Here is a 20,990-nt window from a genome sequence, read left to right on the forward strand (position 1 = left end):
CTCTGTTACATCTTATGTGCCATATTTGTCCTCCAGTTTAGGAAACAAAGCACCAGAAACCTCCATAAACAGAAACAGGGATTTAATATGGACTGTAGATATGTATTTGGTGAACTTCTTGTTAAAACTCACTTTCTCTTTTCCTCATCTCCCTTAGAGGATTCAGTATTATAAAGACAAGGATTTGACTAAAAGGCTGTATCTCTCCATTACAATATAAATACAACAGCTTGTATTCACAACTAAAGTATTTTTTATCCCATGTGCACACCATAAAAAACAAATCGATTACAAAATATATCAATATATTATGAACTGGCTACATTATTCACTCAGTAGGCACTGATAACAAGAGCGACCCTAGATTTAGACTCTGTCTCAATACTGTTCTTGGTTATTTAAATTGTATATAGGTAAAAACATTTCATAACGGTATTTCCTCTGATTTTCCTTTTTCCTATCATATTTTTTCCAGGGCCTATTTAAGGTTTCTGATCTTTCCTTTCTTCCTGAGGTTTTATCTGAAACAGCTTCATGTTCTACCACATCTCTGTATGGCAGATTATCTACTTACTAGGATACATGAAAAGAGAAGTGTTACACTGCTAACACCTTAGTGCCTCTGTACCCTAAGAAAAAAGAACAAGCTCAAGCTTTTGCAGCTCCCTGTAATGCTGCTGGTGTCAATTCACACGGTCTGTTGGACTTCAGCACCCTTAAAATACCATCATGCTCCAAGATCACACTAACAAATATTGCAAAGATAAAATAATCCACGCATCCTCTTTCTCCACAGGAAAATAAAAAGGTGTTCAAGAGCCACTTAAGGAAGAGAACCTCTACAAATGCACATAAGTACCACTGAAAAACCTAAGATTTGAACAAACAGGGCCTAGAAAAAGGTAGTTTCATGCCTCTCTATCCTATCATCTAAGAATTGAGCTGAACAGAGCAATTCAGCATCACTCAGCAGCTCAAGCTTGTGAAGTTGACCTTGCACACAGCAACAGGGATCTCTACCGTCATTAAGAGGATGTCTGCTCCAGGTGACACAACTCAGCAGAAGTTGTATTACTGCTCTACCAAAGTTATGAAAATACATATGTGATGGTAAAATTCATATCAGTTCATCGTATCTGGGACAGAAACGTCTACCCAAGGGGCAAGCATGCAGGAAGAAGGCTTATTCTTGGAGATATTAAACATAACTGTGAAGCCCTCCATGAGATTCAGAAGTCAACAGAGCTGCGCTCTAACATCAGGACAAACTCTCCTGTGGTCATTAGGAATCACAGCTTTACTGCAGAGGAACAGACAAATTCAGGGCCAGAAAGGACCAGAAATAAAACTGTAAATACAGGAAAGCCCTCTACACCCTTGGCATCCAACACGTTGAGCTCAGGTGGCTGAGCCCAGGCAGCCTGTCACCATGCTCGCGACTCTGCTTCATTCCTCAGGTATGCAGTCTCTGTGTAACTAAGTTAAAGAGTGTCTGTGCAAGGAATACACATTATTTCTTTTCAAACAAACAGCATACACTGCTGGAGTGTACCTCCCACATCCCATTGATGTTTTCTATAAATAGCAACAGGCTTTGAATCACACGTAAAATGCTTTCAGCTAGCAATGCTCAAAAATCATTGTGTCTTCTGTCCAGTGCTGCTAAACACAGTTTTGCTGTATGCCTCTTAACTCAGACCCTCTCAGAAGCTCTGTTTCTATCAAGGAAAAAAAAAAAAAAAGAGAAAAAAAAAGAAGACACTCTGCATGTGATCCTCTGTGGGTAGCGATCAGTATGGGTCCAAGACAGAATTAGTTGAAGCTACATCTCAGAATGGTTGGTGCTTCACCTCGTCAAAATAAAATCAACCAGAAGTAGCTTTGACAAGGTCACAAAAACTTTAGGCATCTCTTCCAGACAGTGCCTATAACAAAATCTTCCCTAGAACAAATATTTTCATTTGTCAATTGAAATCCATGGGGTAATTTCACACACACACACAAATTCCACTTTCTAACTAGAGAATGAAATGTTTTCTATGAAACATATTTTTTAATTGTCTACTGTGATTCAATTCTGATACTTACATCATTAGCAGAAGGGCATACTGGTTCCGATCCGTGAAATCTTTTGGTAGTGACAACTGTAAAGGGAGTTCTTTTGAGAAAAGAGTAAAACATTAAAGACTCGCAGTTACATAGTTGAAAAACAGTAACATTCCAAGAAAAGTTTTGGTCTGCTAAAATAAAATTTTGCGAAATTTACCGTAATCCTCAATGTGAAGCATTTTAATTTCAGTCCTGGAATTCTTTTTCTTAAAAACAGCTTCCTTCAAGACAGCATTGTTTTCCAAAATATAAAACTCTGTAGAAAACAGCAAGAACAGTCAAACTAAAAGGTACAGAGAGTCATCATATCATATAGAAATTGGTATTAAAAAAGAAATTAAAGACAAATGTGCATTGATAACTCCTCTCAGTGATCTCTTTCTTTAACTACTTTTTTATAATGGAACTGCTTTGCAATTTGAGAGCAACTAGCTTCATTCAAAACATATACATCTATTTGCTTTTCTGACTCCAGCAGGCTTTGCCTTGTTGAACACTAATAGTGAAATTGCTGATAAACTACATGAATGCCAGAATCCTTAACAATATCAACAGTAGTTATTAGAAGAGAAAAACCAGTCTGCTGGGCAATATCCTATATCCTGTTTTTTCAGATTACATATTGCACGTCAATATTTCACCATTACAGCTCTACTTGACCACTGCACATCCTTATCTGTCTTCTGCTTTTCAGCTAAGAACAAGACTTCTGTTTTGTTTAAAGCTGCAAATAGATTTGAAACAATCATTTTGCATATGGAAGATGAATTAGTTCCTTTTTTTCCCCTCTTTTCTTCTTTTTATTCAAATTAACAATTCTGATTCCAAAGTGTAATTTTTTAAAAATTAAATAATAAACCCTCCACTTCAGTCCTTTTTTGGACTTAAGGAGCATGTCTTTTCTGGGCAGTCAACCAAAATGGTGTAATTATACTCTCAGGATGAAATAATTGAAGTAATCCATAATTATTGTTTTATTAATTGAAGAGGATAATCTAATCTTGCACTGAAATATTATAGATAAATTATCTGTCTTATTATTTGGTTTCTTGCTGCTACAGCAAACAACTTGCCTCTATTCTAACTTGCTTTATTTTGCTTTAAGATGCTCTACATAAATCTCTTACAATGATTCACTATCAATAGTATTTTAGATACAAATAATAAAGAGTCAAAGTGTACCTTCAGTGAACTCAGAAGCTCTACAGAAGTCAACAGATTCTACTTTACCAGTATCTACCTCTTAATGAATTGGATAAAACTCCTCCACTTTAGTGTGATAAGGCACTGAGATTAACAAATACTATCAACAGTGACATTAAGAAAAAAAGAAGACAAAGGACAGATGAACACTTGATAGCATGATACTATTGATCAGTATGCTAATTCAAAATGCATGATCAGGTCTCCTGTTGCAGTTTAACAGCAGCTGTCTCAGGTCAAAAAGAATGCAGAAAAGCAGAATACAAAATTCTTGGATTCTGGGAAAAATTCTGGATATGAACTGTTGAATGAAATCAGGACAGGTAATGATTGGTCTAATTTCAAATGCAAAGATCTTCCTCTTCCTTTGATCCACATGTTCATGCTATGTGAAACCACAGTGGAATTGGAAGTAGGGAGGTAGTGTGGTTACCTGTACTTCACTAGAGGAAGATCTCATGAGGCCAATTCTACAGCTCAGGGACAGTTTTATACCACAGTGCACCTCAAACAACCAGAAAATACCTGGCTATAGATTTGCTGTCAACATACATAAAGTAAAGAGTAAAATTTCACAATTCAGAGGCATTGAATACCTTCCTATAAAGGCCTTATTTTTGGACTTGCTAACAACACTGAAAATGCCACTGAAGTTGCTCTGATCTGAAAAATACTCTGAGTTCACTGAAGGTACACTTTGACTCTTTATTATTTGTATCTAAGTTCGCTGTATGTAGGTCAGATTTTATGATCCATCCTCCAAGGTTTGCACTTTACTTCAAGATAACTGGATTATAACCTTTAGAAAACATCTGGGAAAATACAGGAGGCCTATTGTAATGGCAGTATAATTTACATAGCAAGTGAAAGGGATGAAGAGCAATTTGCCATCTAATTAACACAGGTGTAAACAGAAGATAAAAGATATGCACTTAGCATAAAACATATCCAAAAAGCCTGGAAAAGTTGTAGTCATTTTATTACCCTTTCACCGTATCATTTACAGACGTGGATATCACTGACAGGCAGTTAGTAGAACTTTCTATGAATGGCACATATGTTAGTTTTCTTTTATTCCCCCCTCTTCCACACTCTCCAAATCAAAGACAATAATAAAATTCACCCATTCCAAGGGGGATACTCACTTCCAGTGTCACTGGTACTGTGCACGCTAACAACTGGAACACCTGGCCCTGTTTTGAAGACAGAAGAAAAACAGAGGAAGTATAGGGCGCCTACTACTCAGTATTTCAGTAAATAACAGAGTGAAAAAATAGTAACCTTGTAAGGCCAGATGCTGTAATCCCCACACACATGCTTCACTTCAAATGCAGCAGTAATTTCACCACTGTCTCTTGGGAAAGACGTGGGGAAGATTACAAGACCAATAGCGCCAAACTGAAACTGCATTCCATCTCATAAGCAAGCAGTTTAGCTCCCTCATCTAAAAGGAATTTTCCATATACTCATCTCCATGTTTTAACAACAAGTGAAGAGTTCAAAAGCTAGAGAAAGCTAGAAGATGCTCAGTTTGACATTCAGAAGCTGTAACATTAGATTGAAAAGAAAATGAATTAATGATAATATCCACTTCTATTCTCTATGGAAAAGTTACAGAGGTGTTGAAAAATTATCACATATTTCATTTAATTCTCTGCTCAAGAAACTCTTGGGCATTTGAGCTCTTTAATAGCACCAATAATATGGTATATCTAATGTAATGTAATCTAATCCTGCTTCATAGTAAATGAATTGTCCCACTTGATACCCCTCCCAAAAACAGAATTTGTGCACACAAAACTTAGATTTATCTCAATAAGACAAGAGCTCAAACTGCTCAAATTCTGTCAAACAGTGACACAGGTAGCCACTGTTTGGGCTAGGAAGGATGAGGTCCCTGTGGACCCTGTGGCAAATGAAAGTATGGACTCAGCTACGAGCTGAGACTCCCTATATATTCCTTGGAGAAAAAAAGTATTCACTTTGTGAGCAACTCAGAGACTAAGTCACACATTTTGAGTCATCCTCAGGAAGTTGTTTCTTTCGATTGAGCCACAAGCCTAAGGAAACTTAAGTACCTGTAATAAATGGTATGATGCCACTCACAGCCTCAGAAAGCTTCCACTGAAGATGTTACCAATTTCATTATCTTCATTCAGGAAGAACATTGACAAAAAACTTGCAGGTATACTGCTGGCAATCAAAGCTTTCTTCCTTAGCTCTTCAAGAGGAGAATTTCTTCAATTCCCCCTTCTTAGTTTTTTGAGCTTTTTTAATTTTTTATTTATTTATTTATTTATTTATTTATTTATTTTGAAGGAAAAGCACTGGCACTTTCAAGGCTATCTCTATTTACTGTTCTAAAAAATAAGGGTAACATCAGATTTAGGAAAAAGGACATTAAAGTACATTAACAACCAGTCAGAAAGGAGAAAGACTTGTGCTACAGGCATCGTATCACAGCTCATCTGAACTAAGCACATTCCTGGTTTTGCCATCGGTCTGCTCTAACTGACACTAAGCACATCTTACTTTCTGCTGAATAAAAAGGGGAAAAAAACAATTAATCTCTAATTCTAATTACTCCCTAACTTATCTGAGTGGAGAGAGTAACATCTGCTAGTGTTTATGAAGTGCTAAAGGAAACGTCCACAAGCACTGTAGAAGAAAAGGTATAAGTGATGCTTGCCAAGACTGAGAGCTGTGGAGCTGATCCTCCTATCAGATTAAAAATGAACACATCACTCAGGGAGGCCTCTGGAGACCTTCTGGAGATGGATACAGCTGGTATAACTGAGACAGGTCTGGCTGAGAGTAATTAAAAAGAAAAAATGACCTTATAAAGATGCTTATTAAGAAAACAGAAGGTGGAAGAAACTTTCATAGATCAAACCAGATCAGAGATCCCCATAGATTTTCAAGTCACTGGGTGACTACTCGTTGAAGTGAAGGTTTAATCCTGAGAGGGTGATCTGCAATCTTACAAACTCAAGCAGAGAACTGGAATCTCCAAATTCACTGAAAATCAAAAGCTTATGAGCAACTTTATGTGCAAGCTCCTATTGGCATCCACAGTTTTATACCAAAGGAAAAAAAAAATACAGGCTAAGTATATTCTGCTAACAAAATAACAAGAAGTCATGTTTCTAGGCCATAGCATACTTCCTGATTCAAAGCAAATATCTCTTCCAGTTTACCAGTGATCCTTCTTGCAGGAATCTGAGATTTCCCCCATAGGGACAATGTCAAGCACAAGGAAGAACTCTGCTTAAATAATGAGGAGCTCCATACTGGGCCTTGGGATTATCTCCGTAACTTCTGCTGCAGGTTTATCCGTGTAGAAACCATAGAGGTGGTATATTCATTTTTCTAATCAGTGATGTATTATAGGTACAGTTCCACACACACACACACACACACACACACACACAAAAAAAAAAAAAAAAAAAAAAAAGAAAAATTAAAAAAAACAACTTATTTTAGCCAATTTATATTCACTGTTTGTTTGAGTAGATTCAATTCTCAAGCTGGCAGATTTTATTTTTGTGTAAAACAATCTGCAGTCGCAAAAGAAGTAGAAAAAATGCATGTAAATAGAATGAGCCAGTCATGTTTCAGACTTGTGTTCTACTATTTTCAATCTGATGTTGAGCAAAAATGTTAGGAGAGCACTGCCTATAAAATACTGCAAGTTTCAAGGTTGATAAGCCAAGATATAAATTTTATTCCTGATTTTTACATGCTTTTGTGAAACTGTTCCTACAATCATTTATTTATCTGTATTATTTCCTGAGTGTTAGTTCTAGTTTTCTGTTTGTATATACCAACTCTGAACCAACTGATGCCATTTAGTGCTACTGGAATGCAACCTAGCAATAAAAAGTTAAAAGTCTTCATTTTTAACTAGGTATAGTTGTGCAAGATCAATCCCCAAACATGATATAATTAAATAAATTACTCCACTCATTGTTATGAACTACAGTATCACCATTATAAAATCCCATCCTTTGTTGTAAAGGATTTTCAGTGAGGCTGAATTTGAAAGACAGTGTGATTTTGTAAAACTGAAGGGCTAGGACTGAAGCAGCTTTCTGATGTCATGTGCTTATTTAGCTTTTACACAGAACATCTTTACTCAGTGTCTTTCAAGGAGCCCAGTACAGAATTTTGAATAATCCTTTAACGTGCTACAAGTTAGACTCCAGCCTAATGAATTTCTTATGGGTATACATTAATTCAAAGCAAACACAGTACTATTACAAACTATGCATTTGACTTACCTTCACAGTGCAGTAAAAAATGCCTGTTCCTGGGGCTAAATTTTGCACTGAAGTATGTGCACTGGTCTTTCAAGAAGTTACATGAGAGGCACTGTCGATTCAATGATCCCACTGTTGACACACTGGGGAAAAATATCAGAAACATTTTCCATTGGAATAAAATACAAGAAACACAGAATCAGCTCACCAGAGTGATAGAATTTATTTTGCCAAACTATCACTATCTTATTTTGTGTCTGGTGCAAACTGTTCACAGAGAACAGAGTGCATTGTTCTTTAAACCGGGTAATGTGGATAGAATCCAAAATCTGCCCAAAGCAGGGATTTCAATAGCAGTGCCCTGGGGTAAAAACATTTGAAGGACACCATGAAATCGATTATTAACTTCAGACCTAAGCACTGTGGTTTGTGTAAGAAGGATGTTCTTTGGCCACACAATTTAAATTGCATGACTGGAGTCTAACAAACATGATCTGTATTTGGAAGACTTTCACTGTTTTTACAAACACATGTATTACATTCTTGCTTTATGCATAGCATTTTCAATGCTCTTATAGGGCTAGTAAAGATAACTGTAAAAATATTTTGTGTACAAATACATTTTTTCTCTTTTTTAACACAAAATTCTGTTGGCTTTTTTAATTTCGAAAAATTGGGATTCTTTCCTTCTTACAGTTCGTAATATATACATAATATAAATAATATAATATACAGCAACAATTAAGCTCACATAATGTCATCTTAACATTCATGGCTTGGGATGAAGATGCTATTAACACAGACCATGTGTACTCCTTACCTATGCAGCTGTCTTCCTCTTGGGGACTCTTCAGTGCTTAAGAAATAACTGTATCCAAAAGATGAGCAAAGTTAAACTCAGTTTGGTAAACTGTCTGACTGGGACAGGACATTGTAAAGCACATTTTTTTAAATTAGCAATTCCCAAGACTTATTTAAAACCTGTTATGAAGAATACTTATTACAAAAGCTATATGATTTCACAGTTAAATAGTGATAAGCATAACATTTAATGGTTTTGCTCAATTTCTGTAACGTCCAGGAGCTCCAGTTGCCACTAGGATCCCTTTCTGCATATTATAAATACAGAACAAGTTCTTCCTTCACTTCAGGAATTTCCAATATAAATCCAAACAGCCAAAAAAAGGTCATACTGAAATTATATCATAGAATACAATAGATGTTCTGATACCTGAAAACGTTTTTGAGCTGTTGACCAACTCTTTCTTCTGTCTAGAGACCTTTGGGAATTTTTACAGCAAGGTTACAAGGGTGGAAAAAGGATTAATAGAGCTGCTGACATAGTAACAAGGCAAGTTCTTGGTGTGTTCCAGATGGCATCTCTCAAAGTTTCTGTTTGCAGTGTTGGAAGGTATGGAAATCCTCTCAAGTGGCTGAGACAGCACATATGCAGTCTGCCACTTCTCTGCAAGCTGGCTGCATCCTGATCTCATTTATTCTGCTGAGCCCTGGATAAGATTCGTGACATTCTCTACACCTACAGCTCTTAAATCCATGAAAGTATTGGCCAAAAAAGGTATTTCTCTGACTTCAGAGATGTTGCAGGTGCAAAAAAAGTCCTTGCTGAAGTATGATTTACTTCAAAGAAAATCAGGATTTGACACATGATTTTCATTTATGTATTGATTTATTTTGCCATGTGCAGATACATCGGAAAGCTAACTAAGATCCACTGAAGTCAACTGGAACCTTGAAATGTTTTGCATCAGTTCTTCTCTGCTAGCAGAAATCACCAGTTATGTGGTGCTTATTCCCATTGTAATGCCAAGAGGGGCTTCAGGAAGATCTGTTTCCTGGGTCAAAATCTGGGGGCTGGATGATTTGATTGGAATTTTGGAGTTTAAAATCAGATCATTGAAGTTCAGACTTCAGATAGTAGCCAAGTGAGCTGAAAAACTGAAGTATCTTGGGTTTTATCAAGTACTGAACATTTAGTATGATTTGCTCTTCTGGAATCCAAGAAAAGGCCAAAAAAATGTTGTCACTGCTGCGTTGTGTGGTGTTTTCTTAAACCACAATGAGTCAACTCATGTCATTATACACTCCTTTTCTCTGTGCATAAAAACAGAACAATACACTGGCAGATAAATTGTCTGACAGTGGCATTTTATGCACTCAGTGGCATAGAAGTTATGATTAAGTTATGAAAGAAATATTGATGCTTAATTTCAGATACATTATTTCCAGTTAAGTGGATTCCACTTTAATAGCTCAGATATTTGCAAAAATAAAGAGAGTAGTGCTTACATGTTTTGAGTATTTTCATCATATGCCAGTATTCTGATAACTTCCCAGTTTCCTGATGTCAGGTGTCTCACAGTGATCTGCTCACTTTTAGCCTGGAGAGAGATTAAAAATATTAATTTTCATCTTGTTACATTTCTCTTTACCTAGCAGGACTGTTTGTGCATCTCATTACCAATTACAGCTGTCAAATCTTTAACATTCAACATAATATCTTTAACTCACAAAAACTGTTCTTTTGAAGGCTGACAAATAGACCCATGATTAGGTGAATCTAAAGCAAGCCATTAAGATTTGCTTTGTCACTGTAGGCTCATGTTATTACAGGTTGGAACTTTAAGTAATCTTTCTTTCCTGTATATAAAGTTTTCAAAGTCAGTATTATCTCAGATTCCACCAGATGTTTCTTTCAGTTGTCCATACGCCAACACATTTGAGAATTCCTATATTTCAAGCTAAGAATCTTATCTCTGTACATATTTTACTTCTCTTAGTTTTGTTTTGTTTTTTTCCTTTACAGTGGCACAGCTCAGAGATGACGATGATTGGCCTGGATGTAAAATGTCCTATTTTCATATTCAATAATGAGACACAATTGGTACTGGCAAGACAAAAATGCGTTCCTTGGAACTGATCTCTTTTTGAACAGATCCACAAGGAAGGAATGGTCTGCTAACACTACAAAAAGACTTGCAAACACCGACTGAAATTGGAATGCTGTGCTAGGTGCTGTACAGATGTTTAAAATGCTGGCTCCCTTATTCAGAAAGGTTCTGCTATTCAGTGATGTCTCTAGAAAATACACAAATCAGTTTTCTACAGGTTTTCTACAAACAACTCTTTCCTTTCTGGAGAGATGGGAACTGCAACTACTGAAAGAGACATTTTCATACTGAGATCACAGAATCTAACAAGAAACAGCAATAAAAAGCCTGGCCAAGCATTAATAAACACGGTCACCTTTCAAGGTTATGGCCATAATGCATAATTTATGAAGCCTGCAGGAAGTTTTCGCCTTGATCCATTAAAATTTCTCTATAATATTTCTTCTGTGGTGGGAAAAAGAACTTTCTAAAGTTGCAAAACCCCAAGTAAGAAATTTTTAGTGCATGACCTATGATTCAATCCCATTTTGAGATTAGTTTCTTTTAAATATTTCATAAGTTACCAAAAGCATTTGAATACAATAAAACACATATCTAGCCCTCTGCATTCAGACTGTAAATAATCTATGATAGACAGTAACCTCCCCCTGCCAGAAGACTTAATTAGATGCTTCTGCTAACCCGCTTGGATTATATCATTGACACACGCATTTCTGAAGTACAAAGAAATGCAGCCCAAGAAAAATCATCATTTGTTACTATTCTGCTGAAGACTGACAAATAGACCCATGATTAAATGAAACTAAAGCAAGCCATTAAAATTCGCTTTGTCACTGTATGCTCATGTTTGGTCTGTAAAATCATTTAAACTTTCTGAAGCCTATACTTTGGCTGATTTCTGTTCATGAGCTGCTATCTACACTGAGTAGTATAGTGAAATACGACAAACTCGAACTGAGCTCCAACATGATGAAAGCACAATCATCTGGCAGCTGCTTTACATTCTTCATGGCACCTGTCATGCCACTGTGGCTCTCACAAGGTGTGACAAACATCTGATGGGACAACAGACTTTATGTGCAATGGTTAATATAATTTTTATGCCTCCATGTTTGCTTTAGAAATAATGGACAATCAGATTAATGCAGTGTGTAAAGCACATCATATAAACACATTTCCAGTCCTTCACTGCTCTGTATCAGCTCCATTACCACTCAGAATGTTGTTCATTGATGACTAATGGTTACTACATGAGATACTGCATTTCCTTTTCTTCCAGGGAGCAGCTATATATTTAAACACAAATTTGTCATAGCTTGCATGATTTAGACATGTTTATTCTTGTCAATGGCAGGCAAAAATTAAGTTTTATTTTTGGAGCTCTACAGTAGCCAGAATTCTAATTCTGCCCAACAGAGACAGAATACTAAGCTCCTAATCATAATCTTGACATTAAAATAATTGTGGAGGTGTTAAAAGCTGTATTTAAATGCGTGTAGATATTTAAATTGAATAGGAATGGCTTAACTTTTTAAACTTTTTTTTAAACACAGATCAAGTTTCCATAGTAATGAAAACATCAAGACCTGTAGGTTTAAACCAAATTTGATTGTATCAGTAACATCCTTGGGAATTCTGCAAGTTTTCAGATTTATTTCATCATTATTTCTTGTATTTTGAAGATATTTCTTCACAATATTGGAAAAGGAACCAAAATATCATTGACTGACAGATTTTTTCTTCCAATGTGAACTTTTGTGTGGTTATTCCGTTAATACCTCTTTACTAGGTTCTCATCTGAGCTATTGTATTCTTTAGAAGACGGTATTTGTCAAGTCTCTGATTCCTTTTTTCTTCTCTCATTCTTTCTACATACATATACTCCAGTGACCAAATATCTTCTTGCTTCTTCAAGTTAAAATTTCATGAAGGCTCTTTTGTTTCTATGCTGTCTGCAGTACACTGCGAACATTTCAGACTCAGTGTTCATACCAGAATACTGTCATAAGGGAAAATAACAGAGTCATCTGGTGCCAAGTCTGTTATTCTGATAGTTTGGGTAGCTTGATAATCCCTCCTATGTCATATGGCTCTGCTAAAGTATCTACATTAATGCTCTGGGAATTTAAATAGAAGCCTTGGAATGTTCTGTTCCAGGGCATAATTTCCTAGGTGATCACAGCTTCTTACTGGTGACCTTCAAAGTCATAGCAGGAATGTATCTTCTTTCAGATTCTTCTTTGGAAAGCAATGTCCCTAGGAAATGGAAGCAACTGGAGAATGTTGCAGTGGGTAATAACTGGGTACTAATTTTTACAATATTTTAAGTTTTTGCTATTGCTTCCCTTTCTTGTTGTATACACACCTAGAATTCTAAACATTCTGAATCAAAATTTTAAATGGTACATACATATTTACAGTGCATTTAATGAGGTACAAAGAAACAGGAAACATTCCAAAGAGTGTACTTTGGAAATACCTCTCAAATGCAAATTCTACATGCTACCATAGCACATAAGAGTAAAGAAAGAGAAAGCATCACTTATTGCGCAAGACAGATAAATGACAGAATAAATGACCACCTACCTTCAAAAAACATTCTCAATCCTAGACAACCAATGGGATACAAAAAACTTACCTGAACAATAAACATGGCTATGTGGTGAAATTCACCCCGGCCTCCTTGTTTCACAGGGACAGTCATGAAGAACTTAGTGCCATCCCTGGAGAAAACAGGTTCTTCATTCTGTAAGTGTGAGATTATGTTAGCTTCTCATGCTTTCCTTTTCACTTCACAAAGCCTCAGAAGAAACCTTAGGTTTCATGTCAGTTTGCTTTCTGTAGTTGCCATGAAAACAAATGGAGAAATACCCTTAGATTTAAAACACTGTAGTTCCTGCAGGTAGTTATCATTATGCAATCTTGTCCTGAAGCATAAGTACAGTCCTTGCAAAACTGTTCCTCACTGTGGAAAGGTCTGATAGTCTCATCTCTAATGCAGTGGGATTTTCCAGGATACGTTTCTTTTCAGGCATGCAATTAATGACAGAAATAAGTCCTACTTCTGATCAGGAGAAAAAATATTCCCATAGCCTGGATGCAGAAAAACTTTAGTACTGTAGTGAGTACTTACTTAGGACTCATTAGTTTTAATAAAATTACACATAAAAATATACACATTTAAATAACATTCTTAATCATGGTTTTACCATAATTTGTTGGCTGATGTGACATCATTTCTCCATGGCTAACTTTACACAGATGTAATAAAGGACAACTGCTTGCTATATAAGCACAGATGTTTAAAATGATTTCACATTTTCACACTGCAAAATGAAGCCTGACATAGATTGTGTTTCATACATTGATTGGATGGCTTTTCAGAAGCTATGCAAACGAAATCATTTGCTGACGTATTTAGTTCAACATATTGTTCTGGGCATGAATTTAAAAATATTACTCTTATTCTTTCCAATTATAACCCATATGACTTCTAATACTTGAGCTTGATGGATGGAATTGCTGGATGAAGAGAGATCAAAAACTGAAGGAAACACTGCCTCCAAAACCCAGACATGTATCTCAAACATCTGAACTGCTCTATGGAAAGCTGTGTCTCCTTCAACCAATGACATCGTCACTGAAAGAGCCAAATGTCTTATGAGATGCTGAGAGACAGCAATTCCATTACCAAAGAAGATGCTACTTGAATGTTTATACAGTCACTTCTAAAAACCCTAAAAGATCCTAAAACACAGCCAGTTTAAAAGGATTTTAATAGCTTATAAAACTATTATTTAATAGCTTACAAAATCATGCAATTAAATAAAAATGACAGTAAAGACAGACAGAAATGGCGTTTATATCATACCTGTTTAGGAACCCAAAGTTCTGACTGCATTTCATATTTCTGTAACAGAAGAAATAGCATTTATGGCCTCAAGCCATTTTGTGGGTTTTTTTTCCTACAGTGCTACAGTTGTCACATTTCTTTTTTGGCACTTACATTGAAACAAATGATAATTTAATTCAAAAGTCAGTTTCTTTATTCTGAGTTTTTGGTAGACCACCACTGGGGACCAAAGGACTAGGGACTTTTTCAATCCCTTTTGATTAGCTATCAAGATGCTTTATGCATGTGGTTCTATTTGGTTTTTAGCTCTAGATATCATCTGACAAGTGGATATTTTAGGTCCTCTATCAATACTAGGCAAACAGCCAGCATCAAGCTCAAAATGAGAGACCTTTTCAAATCACAATCCCTTGTTTCAGTGGGTTGCAGTGTGGCATTAAGCAAAAAGAAAAAAATAAATGCAAAGGGTGGTTTTTAATGGTCATGCTCATATTTCAAATTGTGCCATCTTAAAAAACAGACAAATACAAAAACTCACAAATAGTTGTCATGCATGTGTTGGAAAAAAAATAGAATAGAATGTATGTCAACCACTGTAAATTGTCAAGGTCACACTGAAGTAATCAACATTTATTAGCTATAGATAAATACATCCGTAAATACATGGCCTGAAAATGAAATTCTATGGCTGCTATAAAACTGGCTCCATACAGTACTTTCTGGAATTTCAGAACGTGCAAAATGCTAAAATAAATAAATAAAGGTTCACAGTTGCAATGAAATGGCATGAGGAAAGCTTGCATTTTCACACAATTGCTCTTGCTCACCCATCATTTTATCCCAGCATAGGCACTGCCTAGGGTTACAAACTGAGCCCTGGCCAAGCTGTGCTCGCTGCACTGCTCGCTCACCTACAAGGTTCTCCTCTGCACTTCCTTTATTTTGGAGTGGAATTTCACTCCATCCCTCTCCTCCATATTATCTCCTGGGCTCCCTGGATACCTACTTCACATAAGTCCACTGATCTTGGAGCACATAAAGCTTTCCTTTCAGAAGGGACTGCTCACAGTGACTTGTGATTAATTCTCTTAAAAAAAAAAAGGAACCAGGCAGCAACCCAACCAGCAAATTTCATAATCTAACACATAGAACGAGGACTAACTCTCAGATTACAAGTCAGGATAAGCAACCTGCACTATTCAAAAGTACTGCACATAAGCAACGAGCTCAGAAATGATCCCTAACACTCTAACACAATGGACTTCAGTAGCAGACACTGATAAGAACTTTTTGACTCAAAAGCCAACCTACACTAATCACCCATTATCATTTTTACTTCAAAAGCCTTTGTTGTTACTGATATGAGCATGTACAGATACTATTTATACTTCCAATTAGTTCTAGGAAGAAACTGCGACTCAAAACGGGAAAACAGCCGGTTGCATTTAAGATACAAGACTGAAAATGGAGAGAAGGAATTCAGGAATTTAAGAAGTCAAAGCCTGGGTCAAAGAATGTCAAAAGGCTGCACTCAAGAAGAAAAACGTATTTCAGCTTGGTTTATTTTACTCTCAAAACTAAAACATCTCTGTTGCTTTTGTACTACTTCTGGTTACTTAATTTTGCTGCTGAATTGGTAAGAATTATCAGAAATTTACATGTTTTCTTAAGAGTATGTAAACTGTGAGAGCCAGAAAGATTTAAAATGAAAATCTGTATGGGGAGAGAGCAGAGATCAGCAACATGAAAATATCCAAAGGAAGACAAGCTTGCTACTGTACTAGCTATATCCATAGTATATGATGTTCAGCAACTGCAGTTTCCACTGATGCTAATGAATGAACAAAGTTGAGTAATTCTGAAAACGTCACTCAAATTTGCTAATTGCATGAAATCATTTAACCAGATTTGGAATGTCCTCACATCCATTTCCTCCCTGTTGACTAATTACACTCAGCTTGCAACTACAGCATCTGCAAACCGATTTCTGAAAATCTTTTTCTGAATATGAAAACAAAATGCAGGAAGAAAACTTGACAAGAAAACTTAGAGAGCAATCCGACTTACCCTGCTGCAAGCGCCAGTTGTTGTTTCACAGACTGTAAGGATGGAGATATTCTGGGGTCTATTTAACCATCTCACCACAGCCTTGGTGTTGCTTACCCAGTTCACCATGGTGACGTAGTATTCCCTAAACAGACAATAAAATCACAATGTTCAGATCACTCCTGCTTCAGATTAAACATTCCAAAAAAATACAGAAAATATACAGAATAAAAAAGTACATGAAGACTTGTACAAGTCTTGTACAAGGCCCTTGTACAAGGGCTTGACAAGATCAGCACTATGGGATGGGGATGGGGAAAATAACCCCAAATGCCCAATATCTGTTCCTGGAGGCACTGGGCAGAAAGGCTCAATCCCAGCCTGCTGTTCCCATTCCCCTGGGATAACTGTATTCCATCAGCACCTTTTTCTCAGCCATTGGTAAGGCATAAACTGTTCCAACTGGGAAACATTAGCCTATGAGGTATATGTCTGTGAACACACATAAGCACTTGCCAGTCAACTTAAAAACTGATACAAAATTCTGACAGAAGCCAGTATTTTCCCATAACAACCACCTTCAGAATATACACGTTTCTGTAAAAGAACCCAGCTCAGAAAAAAATGTCTGCAAGTTTACAGAGAAGCTGAGACCGCTTTAAAATGTCACTTGCTATAAAATATCAAGGATTTAACAATGAGACCTCTGCAGAAAAGAATCCAGCTGAGCTACATGCAACAGTGGTGATAACCTGTTTGGAAACTCAGCCCCACTTGAAAACAAGGGTCATCATTTGCATACAACTAGTTTTTTAATCTAATACCAAGGGAGATCTCATTATGTTTTGACAACATGTATTTAATTATGCATTCAAAAGATATCTTACTAGTTCAAAATGCTGAGCAGTGCCAGCAGCAAAGCTGAGTCCAACTCTGATGCTGAGTGCAGGAGTCAGCAATTCCCTGCAGTCAACCAGCCTATAAGGTGCTCTCTGGTAGCAACACAGCTGAACAACCCAACACACACAACTTGATTTTAGCTTTTATTTTTTGCTTTTAGTTAAATAAATATTTTCACATGCAGGTACTGGAATGATAACTGGACACAGTGACTTCAGGCATACTGTGAGTCTGTTTTCTGTTTGTTTGTTTGAAAATTGTTTCAAATCCTTATCAAGGAAAAAAATGTACACCAGAACAACACAAGATCTAACGTAAGGCTCTGTGACAAAGCCAACAAAGCAAGGATCCAACATACAACCCAAGTGCAACACCAAACCTCGGGTAATTGCTTCCCCAGAGCAGAACTCAAGAACTGCGTGCCTTTCCCTTTACATACAGGAGCCTGAAGACAGGCAAAAGGAAATGTTCAAAATACATCTATAAGAACAGCTTCTCTCCGTGTACTTCAGCACCAAGACAGCATCCACTGTCCCCAGTGTCTGATTATTCCAGAACCAAATTCTACAAAATAGAGCCTGAGCTGCTCCATTTGAAAACATCTGCAGGGAGGGATGGAAACAAGAGATTTTAATCATTTGGAAAGCAGCTGATATAGTAATTAATAGTACAAATCAAACTATAACCCCATCTTCCATCAAGGACATAAACTCCATGATCACTGAGGCGAAAGTAAAAGATCATTTAAAAACTCCTTTTTTCTCCCCTCCCATCAACTCTGCATAATAAATTCAAACTTCACTACATTATGACTTGTTTATCAGGAGTGCAGTACAGTGTAACGACACATATCCTTCCAAAATTATACTGCCTCCAAGTAATATTCCTTTGTAATTCAGAACAGACATACTGCACAAACATATACAGGGCAGCAGCACTGTTGTAGGCCAACACATGTAGCATAGTCATAAGTTTGTAGGAGAAAAAACATGTCTTATTGGACTATATCACAGAGGGGCAGTATGGCAGAGACATAACCCAGTTTCAGTATTCAATTGGCCTAATCAGAGATGACCTTACCCTCTTGGCTCTCACTCAAAATATCTTTTCACCCCACTCCCAGCTTTCTTCTCCCAGCACACTCTTCTCATATCAGAGACACTGTAATATGAATCAAGGCAATCATAAAACCTATTTGCTAGTACTCATCTCCTCTATCCCTGGACCATCTAACTCTAAGCATAACCATCAAAATCCCTGACTGTCAATAAAACTTCGTTCAATCCTTACCTCACAGACCTGTGGTTTTTCTTTTAACCAGTCTATGTTTCATATCTAATCACATTTTCATCTCAATATTTTAGGGTCTCTTCCCCGTCATCTACTCTAACCCTTTTCCCTTCCTGAATTCAAAGCAGTAAGCTTTCTTTTTCACACTACAAAAGCAGACAGAAATCTCTGAAAATAGAGAAAAACTGAACACCTTATGTGTGTTGTAGAGGTGCAGGTGACATCCTGGAGCCTGATGGAGACAGAGGATATTCAGTGAGAGGCGTGAGGAAAACAAATGCTTTTCCTGAGTATATGGCAGTAATATTTTTCTTTTTGAAAGCTTGTAACTTGGTGAAATCTGGGTTTATTTCTCAGTGCTGATAAAAACATGTTAGATATCAAAAATGCTTATCATCTTTTGCCAGGCCTGTACACCTGAATTTTTTTAATCTTCCTTTCTTATTGAATGTTTTTCATTTATTTTGATTATCTCAGTTGATATGCACTCCTGGGGAGGCAGTTGAGCATTTTTCTAAAATATTTATCATTATTGAAGGATATTCAGCATGCCTTGTTTCACTTGTACATGCAGAGAGATATATGCACATTTTGCTAACCGCTGTTTGTAAGTTCTCAACAAAGTCAGCAGAGGCAATAAGCGGAACAAAGCAAAGGGATTTGCACTGCATTATGCTGGAAGCATAGTTACAGTCCTAATTAAGATTGAACATCAGATACTTAGATTTAAAATAGCCTTGAGCTAACAAAAGAAAAAAGAAAGTTTTAAAAATAGGAAACAGCAGTGAATGAAAGGAATCTTACTTTCATTGATGGTATTAATAGACTTGGACAATAAGGAAAATGGGGCTTAACAAAGCCAAACCACTACATCCTACTTGTTTGCTGGCAAGTTGTTGAGAAACAGAAACTCAAACAGTGCACAATGCTCTAAAATATTTGCTATATTCCTAAATTATTTTCACTGTAGTATATTGAAAACTGTATTTACAGATGCTAATAAAAAATGCCATTCTCAAAAGCCCATGTGAAAAATTTAACACATGGTTTCATGGTGTGCAAAGTAGTGAAGATAACTGCAGTTAGCATTTTGGCATGCTGCTTGCTGTAGGCACACACTGATGAACTGTAGCCTTCCTCTCGGACTATTTGGTCCATGGCACCCTTTCCGTGGGTGCCAGCAGCCACCACAGCCAGGCCACATAGCCTCACTCCCCATCTAATCACAGCCTCAGACCCAGCCTAGCCATGGTGATGGTCATCTGCTGCACCCTAGCCCAGCCACGAGCCCCCGCGGGATAGCTGTGCCAGGCTTGGTTCTGCCCCCTTTGCAGAACTTGCATTTATTCCCATTGAACAGGGATGGGAATAATCCATGAGTATCTTGGCACTGAGCAGGAAAGCTTCAATAAAATAAACCCCATGAATATACTTTTATCCTGGAGGCTTTGACTGAATATATTAGAGCCACTTGATAAAAGGTGCAGTAATGCACAAATCCTTTGCATTAACCTTGTGAGATAGGTATTGCTCTTGCACAGTTATAGAAGAGAGGAGGGACAGAAGCTTGAAAGAAGTGACTAGACAGCATGTCTAAGAACAGCTGAAAACGAAACCTTGTTTTCTTAATACAAAACTGCCCCCTGCATCTTTTCCACTTGAGTTAGAAGTAAATAAGATTTCTATCCATTGCAAGGCTCAGACAAACTGGCTGCAGGAGGTACAGAAACCTTTTCAGAATCAAAAGCTTATTTCAAGCTAGAAGTGTATAAAGCATCCAAATAATTCTGTTGATTTGGAAATGCGTAGGTAATTTAAAAAAAAAAAAAAAAAGAGAGAGATTTTAAAGACTGTTATTTAAATTTATGTTAACTTAATTTCCTCAGTGTTTCCAGTTCCATTACAAAACATTAATTAAAATCAATCAAAATGATTGAAATATGAAAACAGGATGTGGTCATCTACCTTTTTTAGGCTTTTAAGCAGTATTGGAAAAAAAATAAGAAAAAAGATTGACTTAATTTATTAAAGTGCCTTTTAAAACTACCTGGTCAGCAGTGACTGGAAATACTGCAGTCAATGCAGCTTGCTCACTATGGCTGAGAGCAGAGAGAGGAAGCAGCAGATGACCCCCTACACTGAGAGACTTTCAAGAACCAGCGTAGAAATAATTTTTCATGCATTGCTTTAAATAAATTTCTCCACAGACTAAAACTTTACGGAGTAAAATTATTTTTGCTTTCTTTCTTTCAGAAGAACTTGAATGAAAATTGAGAAGTATTACCAATTACATTCTTAGAATCCTCACAAGCAGTAAATGACGGTAGAGCATTGAACTGACTCAATCTTACACCGCAAGAACAGAGGAAGAGGTTTCTGCTTTCAGAGGTCCCACACTGCAGAGTCGAGAAGGTGAACATT

The 20,990-nt window shown here is 36.8% G+C and overlaps 1 protein-coding gene across 1 annotated transcript in view; it reads right to left on the reverse strand.

Moving 5' to 3' along the window:
- The window catches only part of DPP10 (dipeptidyl peptidase like 10), a 187,963-nt gene that overhangs the window by 12,294 nt on the left and 154,679 nt on the right, over positions 1–20,990 (reverse strand). The window contains exons 11-19 of the mRNA XM_042827227.1: positions 16,401–16,524; positions 14,352–14,390; positions 13,119–13,226; positions 9,879–9,970; positions 8,392–8,439; positions 7,593–7,714; positions 4,458–4,505; positions 2,267–2,365; positions 2,089–2,158 (exon numbers count right to left, since the gene is read on the reverse strand). Coding sequence (XP_042683161.1) covers positions 2,089–2,158; positions 2,267–2,365; positions 4,458–4,505; positions 7,593–7,714; positions 8,392–8,439; positions 9,879–9,970; positions 13,119–13,226; positions 14,352–14,390; positions 16,401–16,524 — 750 coding nt within the window. The remainder of the gene's footprint in view (positions 1–2,088; positions 2,159–2,266; positions 2,366–4,457; positions 4,506–7,592; positions 7,715–8,391; positions 8,440–9,878; positions 9,971–13,118; positions 13,227–14,351; positions 14,391–16,400; positions 16,525–20,990) is intronic.

This window comes from Centrocercus urophasianus, unplaced genomic scaffold (genome assembly GCF_019232065.1).
Source record: "Centrocercus urophasianus isolate 14NV4802_14NV808 unplaced genomic scaffold, USGS_Curo_1.0 seq_28, whole genome shotgun sequence".
NCBI classification, from domain to species: domain Eukaryota; kingdom Metazoa; phylum Chordata; class Aves; order Galliformes; family Phasianidae; genus Centrocercus; species Centrocercus urophasianus.